The sequence below is a fragment of the Arvicanthis niloticus genome, chromosome 9 (assembly GCF_011762505.2).
Source record: "Arvicanthis niloticus isolate mArvNil1 chromosome 9, mArvNil1.pat.X, whole genome shotgun sequence".
Lineage (NCBI taxonomy): Eukaryota > Metazoa > Chordata > Mammalia > Rodentia > Muridae > Arvicanthis > Arvicanthis niloticus.
The window spans coordinates 58,187,725-58,205,967 of NC_047666.1; the positions used below are offsets into that span (position 1 = coordinate 58,187,725).

At 47.7% G+C, this 18,243-nt stretch overlaps 1 protein-coding gene across 5 annotated transcripts in view; it reads right to left on the reverse strand.

The window, feature by feature from the left end:
* Positions 1-18,243, reverse strand: part of B4galnt3 (beta-1,4-N-acetyl-galactosaminyltransferase 3) — a 102,189-nt gene that overhangs the window by 57,868 nt on the left and 26,078 nt on the right. Inside the window, exon 2 of one of the 5 annotated variants that reach the window (XM_076940458.1) lies at positions 476-809. The exons of the other annotated variants lie outside the window; for them this stretch is intronic. Within the exon in view, the coding sequence (XP_076796573.1) occupies positions 476-611 (136 nt within the window). The 5' untranslated portion in view covers positions 612-809. The remainder of the gene's footprint in view (positions 1-475; positions 810-18,243) is intronic. 5 annotated transcript variants of the gene reach the window in all.

The following is an 18,243-nucleotide window of genomic DNA, read 5'->3' on the forward strand; positions in this document are numbered from 1 at the left end:
TATGGCAAAGGCAAGAAGGCATGTGATGAAGAGGGTCTTAGGCCCCTTTCTTTCGGTTCTCACCACCCAGAGCCCATGCCTTTACCCTGCTTTGCAGGACATGAAGCAGAGGCACACATTAGCAAGTGATGTCTCTAGGTTTTGTTCAGAACACTCCCCTCTCTGCTCCTGGCACCTCCCTGAACATCACCTCAGTGCCATCCCTCCTGCCCGCTTGGAATCCAGAGGCGGAAGTGTGATTTCCCGATGCTGTCCTGGAGTGCACCCACATCTTCTTGCTACCCCACCACCACCACCACCACACACCACACACCAGGCACTTCCAAGTTTGTATATTTATGACTCTCTTAAAATAGGTCCCAGCACATAGGAGCAGAGGCTTGATTTAGGTCAATGAAATCAACATTTGGGAGAGCGAGGAGTCCCTGAGCAAAGCTGTTGTTTCTTCTCTAATTCTGTATCTGGGTTTCCGTACCATCTAAATCCTCTGGGAGGCCACTCCATTCACCATTCTGTGTTGCCTCAAGTCTCTTCTGCCCTGAAAATAGTCTCTGTCCCAGTCCAGCAGATGGGTTTCCTAAAACACAGTGGCGCGAGGCTCTGATGCTCATTTTTTATTAAGCGCTTGCCTCTTGCAAAGTATTTCTCTGCTGTCAGCCCTTTTGTTCAAGGAACTCAGCCACCCCCTTGGAAATGGGGTGTGTGTTCTAAATGGCTCAGCAACGGTCAGTGGGGCCTCAGGACAAACCTCCCATCATCTTTGTAGTACCGGAGGGGTAGCAGTGTCTCAGGTGTGTTCCTGAGAAAACCTGCAAGACAGGACAGAAAACGCATTGAGTAAGAGAGATTATCTGACCCAGGGTCTACCTTCCCTTAGCACAACAACTGTCCAGCAAGTTCTTGGGGCCTGAGCCTCTCCTGCCCTGTTGACTAACAATCCTGTCGACTGTGCTCAAGGGAAGGACCTTGGCTTCCTGACTCTTCTCTGAGACTTGATTTCCTCTGCTGGCAGAGCTGTCTAGCTCTCAATAGGAGGGTCAATCCCAAAAGGAATCCATTGTCTGTCGTCAGGGTGGGGGTGGGGGGTGAGACAGGAGTTCTGGGCCTGTGTAAGTCAAAGGTCAGAGGAGGAACTGAAAGACTGAAAGGGTGAGCCTGGGCCTTAGGGCCTAGGAGAACACTGGGGGGGGGGGGGGGGAGTGGGGGGGAGGTGTTAATCCAAGGGTTTAGGTCAGAGGCACTGACTAATTCCTAGGAGGATGAGCAGAGGGATGCCCAAACCAAAGATAAAATTTATAAAGAAACTTGTTTCAAAATAGGTAATGACCCTTCTGTGGCCACATAGGATGTATAGGATCTAGAAGTTTTATCTTCTTTAACTAATAAGAATTGGATGTTGCCATAGAGATATAGACAGAAGAGGCAACTGAAGAGAACAACCTGCTTCCTGGGATGGGACCTCTGGCGAGTCATTTTCTGGATCCCTTCAGTTACAAATGACCACCAGAAGATTCTTTCCCCCTCCCCTCCTCTTCGTTTTGAGACATGGTCTCAGCTGGTCTGAAACTCACATATGGACCAGGCTTTTCTGGAACTCAATAGAGATCTGCCTGGTTCTGCTAGGATTAACTTCAGGTAATAACTACCACACCCGGCCCCAGAGGTTTTCTTTTATGGGGACAAAGTACTCGGGTTTGAATTCAGCTACACCCTCAGCTGCATCCTGATTGCCACCACTAGGAAATGTTCTGCATGCCACAGTTCTGTCCCATTATTAAATGGACACATAGTTGACCAAGTTCTTTTCTTTTTCAGAACATCCTCGGACAAGCCCAGTGTTTTCATGGGTGTTTCAACCACACAGTCTTAAAAACAGGTCCTTCTGTGGGGCGAGGAGCAGCAACTGCAGTACCTCAGGCCACTTGGTTCTCTCCCTGAGCTACAGCGGGGTCACCTACATCAGCTATCCCTATCTACCTCAGCCATGCCTGCCTAGGACAGTGTCGAAGCTCCAAGGCAGCAGGAAGCAGCTCACTCTCTAGACAACACTTAACCCTGTGTTATCTTTACAGTGGAGATTATTATTGTTGTTGTTGTTATCATCTATTTTAAAGTAAGGATCATTACTGTTATTATTGCCAGGGCACTGGAATGATAAGATAGAGCCCCTCGGTACAATATAGCAGTTGATTTCAAGTGCGTAAGGAGCTGGTGTATGGCTCAGGGTAGAGCATTTGCCTCGTTAGCAGACATGAGGCTGGGCTCGACTCCCAGTATACACAAAGCCCACACAGACACAACACAACCCAGAAGGTGTTCAAAATAACTATATGGGGGAAATTGCCACATAGAGCAAAAGTGACATTACTGTAAAACCCAAATGAAAAGGACCTCACCGATCCGTGGAGAACTGCAGACGCACCCCAAATCACTCACGAGAAACACAACTTGATGCAAATCGCAAGAGGTTTACTGGCTAGCCAAGGCTGTCTTTCCTTCAAGCCCGCGCAGGGGCAGTGGAATTCAGCCCAGAACCAAAGAAGTTTACAGCTTTTAAGGGGGCATCTACAAACCAGGTGGGGGTGGAGTTAGGGAAGGGGGAAGGCTGAGAGTGGAGTTAGGGAAGGGGGAAGGAGGGGGAATAGGTCACTAGGTCATCGATACATTTGATCTCAAATTCTTAAGATGGATGGTGTGTCACTTTATAATTGGCTATTACGAACTAGTTTCACACTATATATCATGAGCTCCAGTTCAAGGGGGTCAGGCTTATCTCAAACTTTTAGCATCCTGGCACCAACTGTCTCAGGGCTGTTAGTTCAAAGCCCGGCCAGGCTAATCTCGGGCCCATAGCATCCTGACACCATGAATCTTAAGGTTTGTTTAGTTAGGGCCATCTGTTCAAATGGTCAGCTAATTTCCTGGGACTGAGGCAACACAGTGTTTGACTTACAGGTTTTTATGTCTTTGCTTTTAAGAGTAGGGTTCAGGGGATCAACTTATGATTTTTCTATCTTTCATTACTAAGCAAATATTAAAACTGTCACATCTGGCAGGGCAGTGATGTCATATGCCTTTAATCCCAGCACTTGGGAAACATAGGCAGATGGATCTCTGTGGGTTCAAGGCCAGTCTGATCTACAGAGTAAATTCCAGGACAGCCAGGGTCACACGGAGAAAGCCTATATTGAAAAACAAACAAACAAACCTGTCACACCCAAAAGAAACATCAAGGAAGCCTAATGGCTAAATGGATAAGGATCTTGGTATTGATCCTGGTATTGACCCCCAATCCAATCCCCTGGTATTGGAAAGGAAATCAAAATAAAATATGGGGAGGACTGGAGAGATAGCTCAGTGGTTAAGCGCATTGGATCTTCTTCCAGTGGAAGAACTGGGTTCAATTCCCAGCACCCACAGGTAGTTCACAACTGTCTGTATCTCCAGTCCCAGGGAATCTAATACCCTCTTTCAGCTTCCAGGGACAATATGGTATAAGACATTAATGCAGACAAAACACCTATCCACATAAAAACAGGCATACAGCTGGCTGGGTGTAGCTGAGTGGTAGAGCCCTTGCTTTCCATGCAAGAGGACCTGGGCTCAGTCGCCAACATCACCAAAACAACACAAAACAAACAAAAAAAATGTGGACTCCATTTTTTATTTTTTTTGAAACAGGGTCTCATATATCCCAAGCTAGCTTCAGCTCCTTACTTAGGTAAAGATGACCTTGAACTTCTGATCCTCCTGCCTCCACCTCTGAATTGCTGAGAAGACAGGAGTGCACCACCAGGGATCCACCCTGGAACTCAGTGCACGCTAAGCAAGCACTCTAGCAACTGAGCTACATCCCTAGTGTGATATCAACTGATGCTCTGGTACTGGACCACCAATTGTGACAAACACCATTCTATTAACGGGAAATGGTATAAAAACGGGGGGGGGGGGGAGGTGTAAAATCTCTGTAATGTCCTGTAAACATGAAATTACGCTAAAATTACATTAATTTCAAAATATAACTATGTGTGTAGTTCAGTTTTATGTAAGCATAGAAAATTTAAAAGCCAGGACTGAAGGTAGACACTTGTGATCTCAACACTGAGAAACAGAAACAGGAGGATCACCAGAAGCTGAAGGCCAGTCTGGTTTACACAGTGAGTTGCAGGCCAACCAGGGAGGCATGGAAAGACCCAACCTTAAAAAGAAAGGAAGGGAGAGACGGAGGGAAGGAGAGTTAGGAGAAAATATATGAAACCTCCGAAAAGCCCGTTTTTCATTCTATGGTTTGGAGTTTTTTGCTTGTTTGGTTTTGAGTGGGTCTTGCTCTGTAACCTAACTTGCTTCATCTGAGATCCCTTTGCTTCATCTGCCTGGTGCTGACATGATAAACAATTGTTTTTGTTTTTACTCTTGCATTATATGCTTTTAAATAAAAACTGTGCGTGTGTGTATGTGTGCATGCGTACGTGCATGCGTGTATTCATACAAATGTTCCTGGTTGGAACCCAGAGCCACTACCATGCTAAGCTTACATGTTAATATCTTTCCATACTTCAGGCCTATACTCAAACTCATAATCCCCCTGCCTCATGCTACTGAGTAGCTTAGCTTAGTTGGTACTACAGATATGAACTATCATGCCTATATCCAAAAACTTTAAAAAAGATTTATTTCCTTATGTATTATATGTACATAGGTGTTTCGTCTACATGTACACACACCAGAAGAGGACATCAGATCCCATGAGGCTACAGTTATAGATGGTTGTGAGCCACCAAGTATGTGCTAGGAATTGAACTCAGGACCTCTAGAAGAGCAGCCAATGCTCTTAATCACTGAGCCAAAACATGAGACATGTTTTGTTTGGTTGGCTTAAAATATATTTAAAATATACTTTGGTAGTGGAGATACAGACCTAGTAAGAGCTCTAAGCGACCTCTTCAGTCCTTTATTGTGGGATGAATTCTAAGTTGCCCAGGCAGGTGTTGAACTTGTGATCCTCCTGCCTCAACCTAGAGTAGCTGAGGTTACAAACCTATACCTCCATGCCCGGCAGTTTGGGTTTTGGTTTTTTTCATAACCATCATGAATGTATATGTGAGTACAGGCATGCATCTGTCATGGTGCACATGTGTTGGTCAGAGAACAACTTTTGGAAGTCAGCTCTTTCCCTTGACCATGGACCCTAGGGATCAAACTCAGGTCACCAGACTCACACACAAGCATTGTCCTGCTAAGCCATTTTGTTGGCCAGTTTGGGGGTTTTGTTGTTGTTGTTGTTTGCTGTTTTTTGTTTTTTTGTTTTTTTTTTTTTTTAAAGACACAGTTTCACTCTATAGCTGAGGTTGGCCTTGAATTTATAATCTTTCTGCCTCTACCCACTGAGTACTTAGGGTTACTAGAATGTACCATCATACCTGGCCTCAAAAAAATTTTTTTGTTGTTATTTTGTTTTTTTGAGACACAGTTTCTCTATCTAGTTCTGGCTACCCTGGAACTCACTCTGTCCTCAAACTCAGAGATCAACCTGCCTCTGCCTCCCAAGTACTGAGATTAAAGATGTGCACCACCACCACCACCCATCAAAATAAAAAAAGATGTTTTTAAGTAGAAAAAAAAAAACATAATGAAAAGAAAAATACAGGAGAATCAAGATTGGAAATTTCTGCTGTGTTCCATCATTGCTGAGACCGAGAAAGCACTTAGCCAGGATGGGAGGCTCGGGGCCTGGTTATCTTCTAGCCTGTAATCTGCCCTTGTTTTACCTGGGGAAAAAATGATGACATTTAGGGACCACTGCAAATACTGTGCTCTATTTTAAAATTTGTTGTTGTTTGGTTTTCCATAGCCCAAGCTGGCCTCAAGTCCACCCCACACTCTTCCTGCCTCAGCCCTCCCCATGTTGGGATTACAGCAGTGTACCCCAACACAGTCTGCGATCCAACACTAAACACATACAAATGAAACTTCATGTAGTTTACTTTACAATAATAAATCACCTCCCCACCAACTCCCACCCCCGTCTGTCTATTCAAACCAGTTCCATCTCTAAAAGCTGAACCCCGGGATTTTTCAGGGTTGTATCGCTGGGATTACTCTGCTGCAACCTGTAGCGTTTTAGAGGTTAAAAATAGAGACAGCCGGGCTACAGTCTGGTTTCCAAGAAGAGCATGGGCTCAGGCTTAACTGGTTCAAATCTATGCAAATGAAAGAAAAGAAGGAAGACGGCTGAGGCTGCCCGTGGCAGAGCTCCCACTTGTCTGATCTGGATCCCTCCGTGGGAGAGGGTTGGAAACCCCACACAGGCTCCACTCAGCTTTGTTTGTAGGTCTTTGTTCTCTTCCTATCAACCCAGGTTGAGGACAGTTTGAGAGGCAGACCTATTCAGACCCCTATCTCCCTAAAGATAGAAATCCTGGGCCTGGGTAATGCGAAACAAGGGTCTTTGGGACACTCCCCGCCGTGACAATGAAGTGCGGTAGGCAGACACCGCCTCACACGGTGGGAGCGCTCAACACAGGAGCGCTCAACACAGGACAAAGCAGAGAGAAAGGTCTGCATTGGCAGGAGCCAAGCCAGTAAAGGGACAAACGTCTATCCCATGCAGACCTCGACAAGAGCTTGGTTCTTGATTTGGGGTTTACTCAAAGCAGTTCTCAAAAAATGAGAACTAGAAAAGAAGAAAGAGAAGAAAAGAAAAACCTCTCTAATCTGGGGTTGGGGGCGGGGCTGGGGCTGGGCCCAGTGTAGTTCAGAGGTGAAGACTTGGAAAAAAGAGGTGTTGTGAGAGCTACTGTACTGCTTGCTGTCTGTCTGTCCTTCTTTTCTCTCCTTCCTTCCTTTCTTCCTTCCTCCCTCCCTCCCTCCCTCCCTCCCTTCTGTTTTTGGAACTCCCTCTGTGGACCAGGCTGCCTTGAACTCTGCCCCCTGAGTGCCAGGGTTAAAGGTGCGTGCCATCATACCCTACTCGCAGTCCTTTCCTTAGGTGAGCTCAGCTTGATGGCCATCCAATCCTTTATTTATTCACTAGATATTAATTCATTCAAGTGAAAATTAAGCTCAGGTTGCCTCAAAGCTGACAGAATAGTTCAGATGTTACATAGCAGTAACACTGAGTTCCTTCTAAGATTGCATATGCACAGAGAAAGGAGAGAAAGTCAGGGCGTGAGGCAGAACATTAGAAAGGAATTAAAAAGCCAGCACTTGGGAGGCAGAGGCAGGCAGATCGATGTGAGTTCAAGGCCAGCCTGAACAGTCTGAAAAGTACAGAATGAGTTCCAAGACAGCCAGGGTTACACAGAGAAACCCTGTCTTGAAAAACAAAGACGTAATAACATGGTGTGGTGCTTTGAATATGTTTGGCTCATGGGAAGTGGCACTATTAGGAGGTGTGGCCTAGTTGGAGGAAGTGTGTCACTTGTAGGAGGGCTTTGAGGCTCCTAGTGCTCAGGCACCTTCTGCCTGCCATTGGATCAACATGTGGAACTTTCAGCTCCCTCAGCACCATGTCTGCCTGGACGCTGCCATGCTTCCTGCCACGGTGATAAGGGGCAGAACCTCTGAAACTGTAAACCAGCCCCAATTAAATGTTCTCCTTTATAAGAGTTGCCCTGATCATGTTATCCCTTCAGCAATTAAACCCTAACTAAGACACATGGTCTCTATATTAGTGTGTGTGTGCATTTCACACTTTGCTGAGGATTAAACCCAGGGTTCCATGCGTGCAAACTAAAGTACACTCCAGTCCAGAATATCAGAATATTCTTAAGGAATTTTCTACAGGAGTGGATGTTTAGTGCTAAACCATAAAAAAAATAATAAAAAATAAAAAAAGGCAATCCTAGGAAGTAATGACTATGCTAACTGGGTAGATTTAGCACTTCTGTGATCCATCTTCCACCCACCAGATGTAAAGCAATACAGTAAAAACTAGTAAGTAAACAACTGATATGCAGGAATTAGAAGAGAATAGAGTTCTAGTCGGAAGGCTGCTTAGGTGATAGACAGTAGACACTCCTGGTGGGCCCTCTCTCTTGATGACCTGGGATTATAGGCAGATGGAACTATACATCAGACCTCAATCTGCTTCTGAACTCACCCTTGTTGCCATCTTTTCTGGGTATAGGGTGATCTGCTTCCTGTTTAGTGTCCTGTCATCCCTTCCCAGGACATGATAGGACTCAACAAGAAAATGATACACTTTATAACGTATGATTTGAGGTTAGGAGAGGAGAAGGTTCCACTTCAAACCTGCTCTGTTAGTTTCCAAAAAAAAGGGATCTCAAAACTGACTTAACATGAATGATCTGAGCTCTGGTCTAGCCTGTGCACACACACAGGTGCACACACACAGGTGCACACACACACAGGTGCACACACACAGGTGCAGCAGCTCCATCAGTGCACACTTGGCACAGAGCGGGGAATGCACAGAGCAGAAGGCCAGCTCTGCCCGGCGTCTGTATGCTCTTCTTTATCTCAGCACACAACATGTCTACTGTGAGGACAGCCAACCACCCTTCCTTCCCCTTCCCACTGTCTCTGATTCCTAAACTGGACTGGACGGCCCCTTTAATTGCCTCCTCCACTCCACATCTGTAATCATGACCAAGGCCTTCTGGCAGCTTTGGATGACTGTGGGTGTCAAAGCTCCCAGACCAGAGGCTATAGAAACCTTCTCTAGATGTCCCTTGCTCCTGCAGGCTTACTTCTCCTGAGCTCCTTTCCTTTCCAGACTCATCCTTTCTCCAGCTTTCTTTCCTTTCTTTTTATTGACATTTTTTTTTCTTTCCTACAACTTTCAATCTGGTACCTATTTTATATGGCCACAAGGTGGGAAGATCTTTGTAAAGAGGGATTGGGGTAAAGGAGACTGTCTCCCCTGTGGCTTTTATGGCTAAGGGGGTATGAGAAAGCCACACCTTCCCTCAATGGCACAGGAGCACTTCACTGTTTCTCAGTGGCACGGGAGCACTGTACTATCTCTCAGTGGCACACGAGCACTGCACTGTCTCTCAGTGGTACGGGAGCACTGCACTGTTTCTCAGTGGCACGGGAGCACTGCACTATCTCTCAGTGGCACAGGGGCACTGCACTGTCTCTCAGTGGCACAGGAGCACTGCACTGTCTCTCAGTGGCATGGGAGCACTGCACTGTCTCTCAGTGGTAGGGGAGCACTTCACTGTTTCTCAATGGCATGGGAGCACTGCACTGTCTCTCAGTGGCACAGGGGCACTGCACTGTCTCTCAGTGGTACGGGAGCACTGCACTGTCTCTCAGTGGCATGGGAGCACTGCACTGTCTCTCAGTGGCACAGGAGCACTGCACTGTCTCTCAGTGGCATGGGAGCATTGCACTGTCTCTCAGTGGTACGGGAGCACTGCACTGTTTCTCAATGGCATGGGAGCACTGCACTGTCTCTCAGTGGCACAGGAGCACTGCACTGTCTCTCAGTGGTACGGGAACACTGCACTGTCTCTCAGTGGTATGGGAGCACTGCACTGTCTCTCAGTGGCACAGGAGCACTGCACTGTTTCTCAGTGGCACGGGAGCACTGCACTATCTCTCAGTGGCACATGAGCACTGCACTGTCTCTCAGTGGCATGGGAGCACTGCACTGTCTCTCAGTGGCACATGAGCACTGCACTGTCTCTCAGTGGCATGGTAGCACTACACTGTCTCTCAGTGGTACGGGAGCACTGCACTGTCTCTCAGTGGCACCGGAGCATCACACCCTTTTCTTACATTTGACCTTGCTTTTCCCACTCTTGTGTTCTCAGGGTGTCCAGCTAAGGGCCACTACCTCCATCAGTTTGGTCCCTGCTGTCACCGTCACTCGGTCCACCTACTCCTGACGGAGGAACTCTTGGTGGCCTCATCCTATATGGAAGATGATCTCTACTGTTCCCCTTGTCAGGTGCTCAAAATACCTCAGTGTAAACAGCAGCTGTCAGCTCGTCATCTCCACCTAGGTGATGAGACTGGATGTGAAACCACAGTTGAAGAATCTTTTCAAGCAAACATCTCAAGTATGTAGATATCTTTGCATTTTTGTAACTACAAAGGCCATCCTTTTGATAATTTGATTTGCATATTAATAAAATTAATTCAGCCTATTGTTTTAAAAAAATTGGCCTTGTGTGTGACTACCTCATCTTACTGTTCTTTTTCTTCTATAACCAACTCTGCATGTAGTGGGGCATGACATAAAAAAATCTCATTGTCTGAAAGCTGCCTGCTCAACTTGAAGTTGTGTCATCCTGGCAAAATATTCTGCAGCACAAAGAAATGGACCACACCTAAAGATCATCTCTGAGTGGCCTGACGAGGCTGACTGATGCCCCAAAGAAAGAGTCCTGACTCAGAATGGCCACTGGCACCATGGGGATCTTCTCTGACTCTGGCCTTTGCCACTTCTGAGGCTCACGCCCTCTTCCTGAGCTTAGGTGTTCCTGGCTGAAAACTGGGCTCAACAAGCCACTACCAAAAGGAACAGGAAAAACTTGCCAAGAAGAACCACTGGGGTGGACAGGGTCACAATCCTGTCAGTGGGGAAGAGTGAGCTAATGAGGCCACACAGCCAAGGATCCCCGTGGAAACCCAGAGAAGCTGGCCCACGATTCACTCATTCACTCCTCACACTGCCCACCCTGCCCTGGGCTCCCATCCTGGACCTTCCTAATGTACTGTTCCGGGGTCTGCCCCTGGGCTCAGCATCTCCACTTCAGCCCATCTGGGTAGATCTTGGCTCCTCTCCCCAAGCAAACCCTAAACGGTCCGAGGGCCGCCTAGCCACCTCTCCTCCCTTCCTCAGTGAGCAGAGGGATCGGATCATTTAACCGTAACAGAGCAAAGGACAATGAGGTTCCTTTAGAAGTGATCCAACAAGCCCCCAGGGAGGCTCACTGTGCTTGACACTGCTTTGCTGATGTCATTTACCATCCCTTTATCACTGACGTCAAAAGACCCAGTGGCAGGGAGGCCAGTTTTAAAAGTAAGAAACAACTCTCCTTATGTAGGCCCATGAAAGGCAGCCTGGTTCCTGGTTGAACTAAAGCTAGAAACCCCAGTCATCCTAAAAGGACAGCAGGTGCTTCCACCTGATTCTTGGGCACCAGGCTCCTAGCACGAGGCTGGCTGTGGCCCTCCATACATTTGTGGCCTTCAGTCATTAGCCTTAAGACAGATCTCCATTTTAATGAGGTACCTAAAGGCCTACAGACTTAGCCAATAAACTCTCCTTTCCAGACACTCCTCCCTGCAAAAGGTATTTAACCTCAGGCCCGCCTTGAGAAGTGGGGTACAATTTTACTCATCCACTTTCCGCCATGACAATAAATGTCTTAAAACCATGGACTGCCTCTTTTCACCAGGATCTGCCGTGGGTGCCTTTGCCTATAGAGCCGCCATCTAATCTCCCATAGCAGGCCTCTCTGAGCTCCCAACCATGGCCATGACCAAGTCAAGCCAAGCCCAAGCCAGTGGTCCACCGTCAAGCCAAGGACTCTCCCTCATGGAACCAGCGGGAGCTCCCCTCTTTTCCCTCTCGGCCACCGGCTAGATCCAACTCACGGGCCCCAACTCCATGCTCAGCTCTTCCAGGGCTCCCAGTGGTGCCTGGGTGTCTAAGAGCCTGAGAACCAGACGACCCCGACATTTTTGCAGGCCCAGGGACCCCTGAGCCAGCTCTGGCTGTCCCAGGGACCGCAGACTGTGCTTCCCTACCCCGAGCAGTGTTCCCATGGACTGCTCTATGGCCTGACACCTGCCTGGCGCCTACCTGGCGATGACAGTGTGGGGTAAGCATGGGCAAAATTCCTGCATCCTGCCTTCTCAGGGGACATGCCCTGTGTCATAGAGTACACAGGACCCCTTAACCCTACACCCTTAGGGTACTCCAGCCAAGTATTCCCCAGAGCAAAGACTTAAAAGCTACTGCAAGTTTCACGGTTAACTCCTGCACTCATTCCTTCTTTTAATCAGTAATTGATGAACTGTCTACAGTGTGTCATGCAGTGACACACCAATGAAGGCAGAGGAGACAAACAGATCTTGATCTCAAATAACAGATAACAGACACATAAACACATAGTCTTGAGGCTACAGGGATGAGTGAGTTTATATATGACTTAAACTCTAGTCTATTTAACCTTGGGTTTTCCTTTTCTCTTTCTGTGCTGCAGAGAACAGAACCCCGGCCCTTGCGCATCTTCGACAGCACTCTACCAACTAAGCTACGCCCCAGCCTCAATTTTCTTTTCCCTGAGCATGTGTTACACCCATGCTTCTTCAGGCATGGAAGGAGGTGTTCAGCAGCTTCTAATGGGGCACGAGTGGGTGAGCTTAAGACCGCATGAGGTCAGTGGGTCTGGAAAGTGGGGTCATCAAGGGTTCCAAGACCTACATGACTGTCTTATCTGTGTGGTAAATAGTAAAGAGTGGAGAGGTGGGGCTTGGAGCAGGAGGGCAGAAAGAGAGAGACAGAGACTGAGGGGAAGGGGAAGGGGAGAAGGAGGGGAGGGGGAGTGGGGAGGGGGAGGGGGAGGGGGAGGGGGAGGGGGAGGGGGAGGGGAGGGGAGGGAGAGGGAGAGGGAGAGGGAGAGGGAGAGGGAGAGGGAGAGGGAGAGGGAGAGGGAGAGGGAGAGGGAGAGGGAGAGGGAGAGGGAGAGGGAGAGGGAGAGGGAGAGGGAGAGGGAGAGGGAGAGGGAGAGGGAGAGGGAGAGGGAGAGGACTGTGTGGATCTCACTGTGGCATCTTCCATCTGGCAAGAGACACTTCCCCACGACCTCATTCACAGCTCCACACGGCATGCAGTAAGCCCGGGGTTCACTTCATAGGTCAGAAATCTGAGACCCAGACAGGAAATGGGCTTTGTACAAGAGCCTAGGGAGGATCTGTCAGCTGATCGCAGAAAACTCTGGCTCCTAGGAGACGCACCAGCAAGGAAGGAGGAGGGAGCTGGAGGGAAGAGGGTGTAAGTGACAGTCCTTGCTTGGTGGTGGAGAAAGCAGAGGCCTGGGAGACTGTAGGGTGGGGCTGCTAAGTGGTGAGAGGTATGTGAGAAGGAACAGGTATTCTGGCTGTAAACTAGGGAAGCTTTGTGGTCAGGTGAGTCACTGTGCACAACGCCCCACAATCCCTGGGATCTCACTGCTGGGAAACCTTGGCTGGAAATGCAAGCTGGAACCTTTCTACCTTATTGCGTCTGTTGAAACACTGCATCTCATCTTGGTGGGATTTCCTATCCAGGAACTTGTTTAACCAAGCAGGGTGATCAAGGATGCCATGTCACAAGGACATGAAGGGACAGTGTAACAATGACAGGGATCATCTGCATACTAATTTCCTCACTGTCATCCAGCCCTTATTCAAGATTGTCACCTATGGCCTTGCACACGTTAGACAAGCAATCTGCTTACCACTAAGCTACAGTCCCAGGCCGACCGTCCAAATTTGACCTAACTTGCCTTACATACCCTTCTTGGCCCTGTCACCCCAGTCTACCTGTTTCCTTTCTTTTCATATGTTTGTTCCTGTCGCTCTTGTCTTTCAAGACAGGGGCTCACTGGTCCAAAACTAGATCTATAGTCCAAGCTGGAGTTAAACTCTCGGAGATCCCTCGGCATCAGTCTCCCAAGTCCTGGGATTGCAGGTGTGTGCCAATGCTCTACTCCCCATGTCTCTCAGCACTGTCTCCCCAACACCCATATCCTTATTATTTAGGATGCAATACCCAGAGTGTTTGTTACCTATGGTTGTAATCAAATACTTTGCTCCCACCAGAGACCCCTTAGTGCGTGATAAGAAAGTGCTGAACACGGCTAATAGGCAGAAGACGGCTCGGCTCACTGATGACAACTGCACCAAGTTAGAGCACCTGACAGCCAAAAGGAGAGGAGGAGCTAGAAGCTCAGGACACAGAAAGCCCTGTCAATGGGTAACACGAAAGGTCAGCCAACTACTGGGTCTGTGTCCCAAGGAATGTGATGGACAAGCTAACCTGCCTGTAGCAGATCTCACCCTTCTGATCAGAAAACCCAATCCACACCCATTCAGTCTGATATAGAGACCAGCGAGATGCCCAGGCGTAGTTTCCTCTTCCCTTTGCATAGCCTTAGCAGGGACCTGGATCCTGCCTAGGGCATGGGTCAGGTCTACTGAGGGTGGGGCTTTCCCAGCTGGCTCAGAAGCAGGCATTAGTCCGCCAGTCCCTCCTACAGAGTTCCTGCTGGAAGGACCACAATGCTTGCAGCATATTCTAAGTGAAAAGGCAGAGGTGGCATCGGAGGTCATCTCTGCCTCTGACAGAACAGGACAGCTCTCAGATTTACCTGTCAATCAAGATCATCAAAATGTGATTCACAATGATTGCTGGGCCCCATATAGAGCTGCTGTATCAGAATTCCTCAGGCTCCCTTGGGGGTCACTGGCTGCCAACTGAGAGCTGACAAATTTAGGGAATAATAGCTCATGTCACTGGACAAACCTCATCCCATAGTTCTCGGATCCAAACTTCTCTAAGCCTTTGCATAAAAGACAGGGTAAGAAAGGAGGAGCCAGGATGTATAGCACCGTAGTGAAATACTTTCCAAGAATACACAAGACCCTGGGTTCAATCCCCATATACAAGTGAACGATGCTTTCTTGATTAAGGTATAGAAATAATCATATCTGCACATTCTCTTCACAACTACCTTTCAAATATTAGTAACACTGAGCCCTATTTTAAGGATGAAGAGGCTGGAGAGCTGGCTCAGTGGTTAAGAGCACTGGCTGCTCTTCCAAAGGTCCTGAGTTCAAATCCCAGCATCCACATGGTAGGCCACAACCATCTATAACTATAGTTCATTGGGATCTGATTCTGTCTTCTGGTGTACAGATCTACATTCAGACAAACAAAATATACATAAATAGATAAATCTTTAAAAAAAAAAAAAAGAATGAAGAAAATTAAGGTCCCTAGCTTAAGCGACTCGTTAAGGAATACTCTGCCTAGTCAGGAGTCAGTCCTGCCATTCAGTTTCATTCAGGACTAAGTTCAAAGTGCCTACCCAGCATCATAGATAGCAGAGACACTAACCCCTAAAAACAGAGGTAACCCGACTACACAGTATTATCCCGAGGCCCACTGATGACCAGGCAGTACTTTGACATAAAAGCCTGAGGATCCAAGGATAGGCAGCAAGGACATTCAAAGCAACCACAGACCATCCATCGATTGGGTAGCACGAATAATGTGACCACTTTGGTATGTATGCTGAACGTTCACACTGACAGCATACACGCCCACTACTGTCATTGTGTCTCAGCCAATTAATATGTTCCCTTCCCACCACCAACACTGGAGCTTCTATAGACATCCCAGATTCACCTAAAAGACATGGGAGGAACCACCATGTGAGCCACAAGCAGTTTACATCGACAAAATCTTAGATGCGCTTTCTTCCATAAACCCAGTAAATAAGCCTGCTCATGGAGCTTTCATGCATCTCTGGTAAGAGAATGCTAAGGTATGAGTGCATGTAGGGTAGTCTATGCCTGTGGAGGTAGGTATGTCTAACTGCACACACACATGGGGGCTACAGATCATTATAGGGTATCCTCATCTACTGTGGTCTCCACCTCACTTTTTGAGACTGGATGGCCAGCAACCACCCCCCACCAGCATTGGGATTACAGGCAGGCACCGCCATGTCTTTGCATGGCTCCTAGAAACCCAAACTCAAGCCTTTGTTTTACACAGTGTATTAGTTATAAATACGCATGTGATAAAACACTGTGACCAAGGCAACTTACTGAAGAGTTTCCTTTCAATGAGAGTTCCAGAGGGTTTCCAGCAGGCAGGCATAGCAGGATAGAACAGGATACTGACACACAAAACAGAGAAAATAAGTGGAGGGAATGAGCTGGAGCTTTAAACCCTCAAAGCCAGCCACCAGTGATAGACTTCCTCCAGCACGGCTGTACTTCCTAGACCTTCCAAAACAGCACCACCAGCTGGAACCCAGTGTTTAAAAGCATGAGCCTATGGGGGCCATTCTCATTCAAACCACCACATATAGTAAGTATGCACCTTACCGCACAGCCCTCGTCTCTCTAGCCCTTAAAGAATAACTTTTTAAAATTGTTTCTCCTCAAAGTTTATATACCTGCTGGAGAGCAGAACCTTAATTTAGGACCTACAAGCTCCTTAGAACTCATAGTACTTTAGAGGATCTGAGGCGATATTTAACGCCTGGAAAACTTCACACAAAACTACCAATCTCTACTTGCTCTTGAGAAGTGGGACAAAGAAGAAAAACCATGCACATAACCAACTATAAAAGAGGGGCCGAGGCCAAGCAATGCCTGTTCCTGGCTCACTCATTCAATCTTTCACATTTTCATGTATTATCACTGGGAGAGTATGTACTATGATGCGTGAGGAGGTTAGAAGCCACAGCTTGTGGGAGTCAGTCGTCTCCTTCCAACATGTGTGATCAAACAGGTTGTCAGGTTCAGCAATCTGTCACCTCTTGGGAACTGACTCCTCGATGAAGGGGAGGCAGTGAGTGGCAGGTCCCAATCATCTCACAGAGATGACCTCTCTAAATATGAGAAGAATCCTACACAAGAGCAAGACCACCCCGAGTGCTCCAGCACACTCAAGGCCACCTACCCCAGGAATACCACAGGGTCATCTGTGCAGACGTGTTGCTTGGCAGGTGGAACTCACGTCCTGGGAAGAGGGATATCCCTGTAGTATACAACATCCACAGCTGTGCCCCATGGCCCTGAGCAAGGGCCTGGAATCCCAGTGGGTACTTCCTGTAGCAAAAATAGAAGCCAGCTCACAGGTATTGCATCTCACCTACTGCCTGCTGGAAGCCTACAGTAAGACCTTTCGCTTTCTTAATTCTGCAGGTACATTTGGGGAGCAGGGCCTTGGTCAACTACACTGAAATTTACTTCAAAAAGTCAGGATGATCCCAGACCTGGGATCCCACCACCTGCTGAGGCAAGAGGATTACAGGAATAGGAGAACAGCCAGGGTACAGCAAGCATTCCAGGCCAGCCTAGGCTACAGAGTGAGATCCTGTCTCAAAACATAGAACAACATAAAGCAACGAAAAAAGACAGGCTGAAGTTGTAGCTCAGTTGGGAGGATTCTGGCTTAGCATGCAGTGGCCCCAAGTTGAACATAGGGCGGGAGGATCACGTCACCCTTGGCTACATAGCAAACTGGAAGCCAGCCTGGGCTACATGAAACCCTGTCTCAAAAGTACAAAACAACAAACAAACAAACAAAAACCAAAAGGACAAAAAAAAAAAAAAACAAAAAAAAAAAAACCAAGAAAGTCAAGTGACTAGGGACTCAGGGAAGGTACTAGAGTTTCAGAAAGAAATGACAAACCCTCAAAAGAACAATGGAAAATACCTCTCCAGGTGAGTCCTAACACAAGCCACCTCAGGAAGGCAGTCCCACACGTATTCATGACTGTGAATCCTGAGACTTAGCCTTTCTCAGCCTCAGTTTACTTAACCTATAAAAGGAACAATAAAACCTACCAGATAAAGGCATAAAAAGCACCAGACAAAGGCTAGTTATTCCCCACAACACATGCGCTTATGCTATCACGGAGCCAGAAGCCAACAGAAACTCTGTGTGCCCTTTGGATCCCCTGATTTCCTAGTTCCCAGTCAAAGAAGTCAGTTTGTCACACTGCCTCCAACGTGCAGCAGACTCACCTGTCACTGCTCCAACAGCAGGGTCAGCCTGCCCATCCACCAACTTCCCCACCACTGTCCTCAGATGTCCTGTATTCCACTCTGACATTCTTACAGCTTGCTTCTTAGAACAGCTAGCTGGTGCTTCTCAAAATGGCGGCTCCGTGGGTCTCCTATCCTCCTTTTCCCATGTCTCTGCCTCTAGCACTACCCAGAACCTCTGGCATGGAGAAACCCCTATCTCAGAAGAATTCTCTCAAGACACAGCAATTACATTGGAGAGTTAGTCACAATGGATCTCATGAGCTAGTGTATGGATAGGATATGTGCATCCATAGCGTGCTTAGGTGTTGCACCAACAGAAGCACCTTCAGCAACAGCAGCAGCTGCGCCAGAGCCTCTGAAGCCAGAGTCAAACTTTACACTGCCTCAGCAACACAAGCAGCAGCTTGAGGGATGGCTCAGTGGTTAGGAGCACAGCTTTCTCTTCCACAGGACCTGGGTTTGATTCTCAGCACCCACACGGTGGTTTAC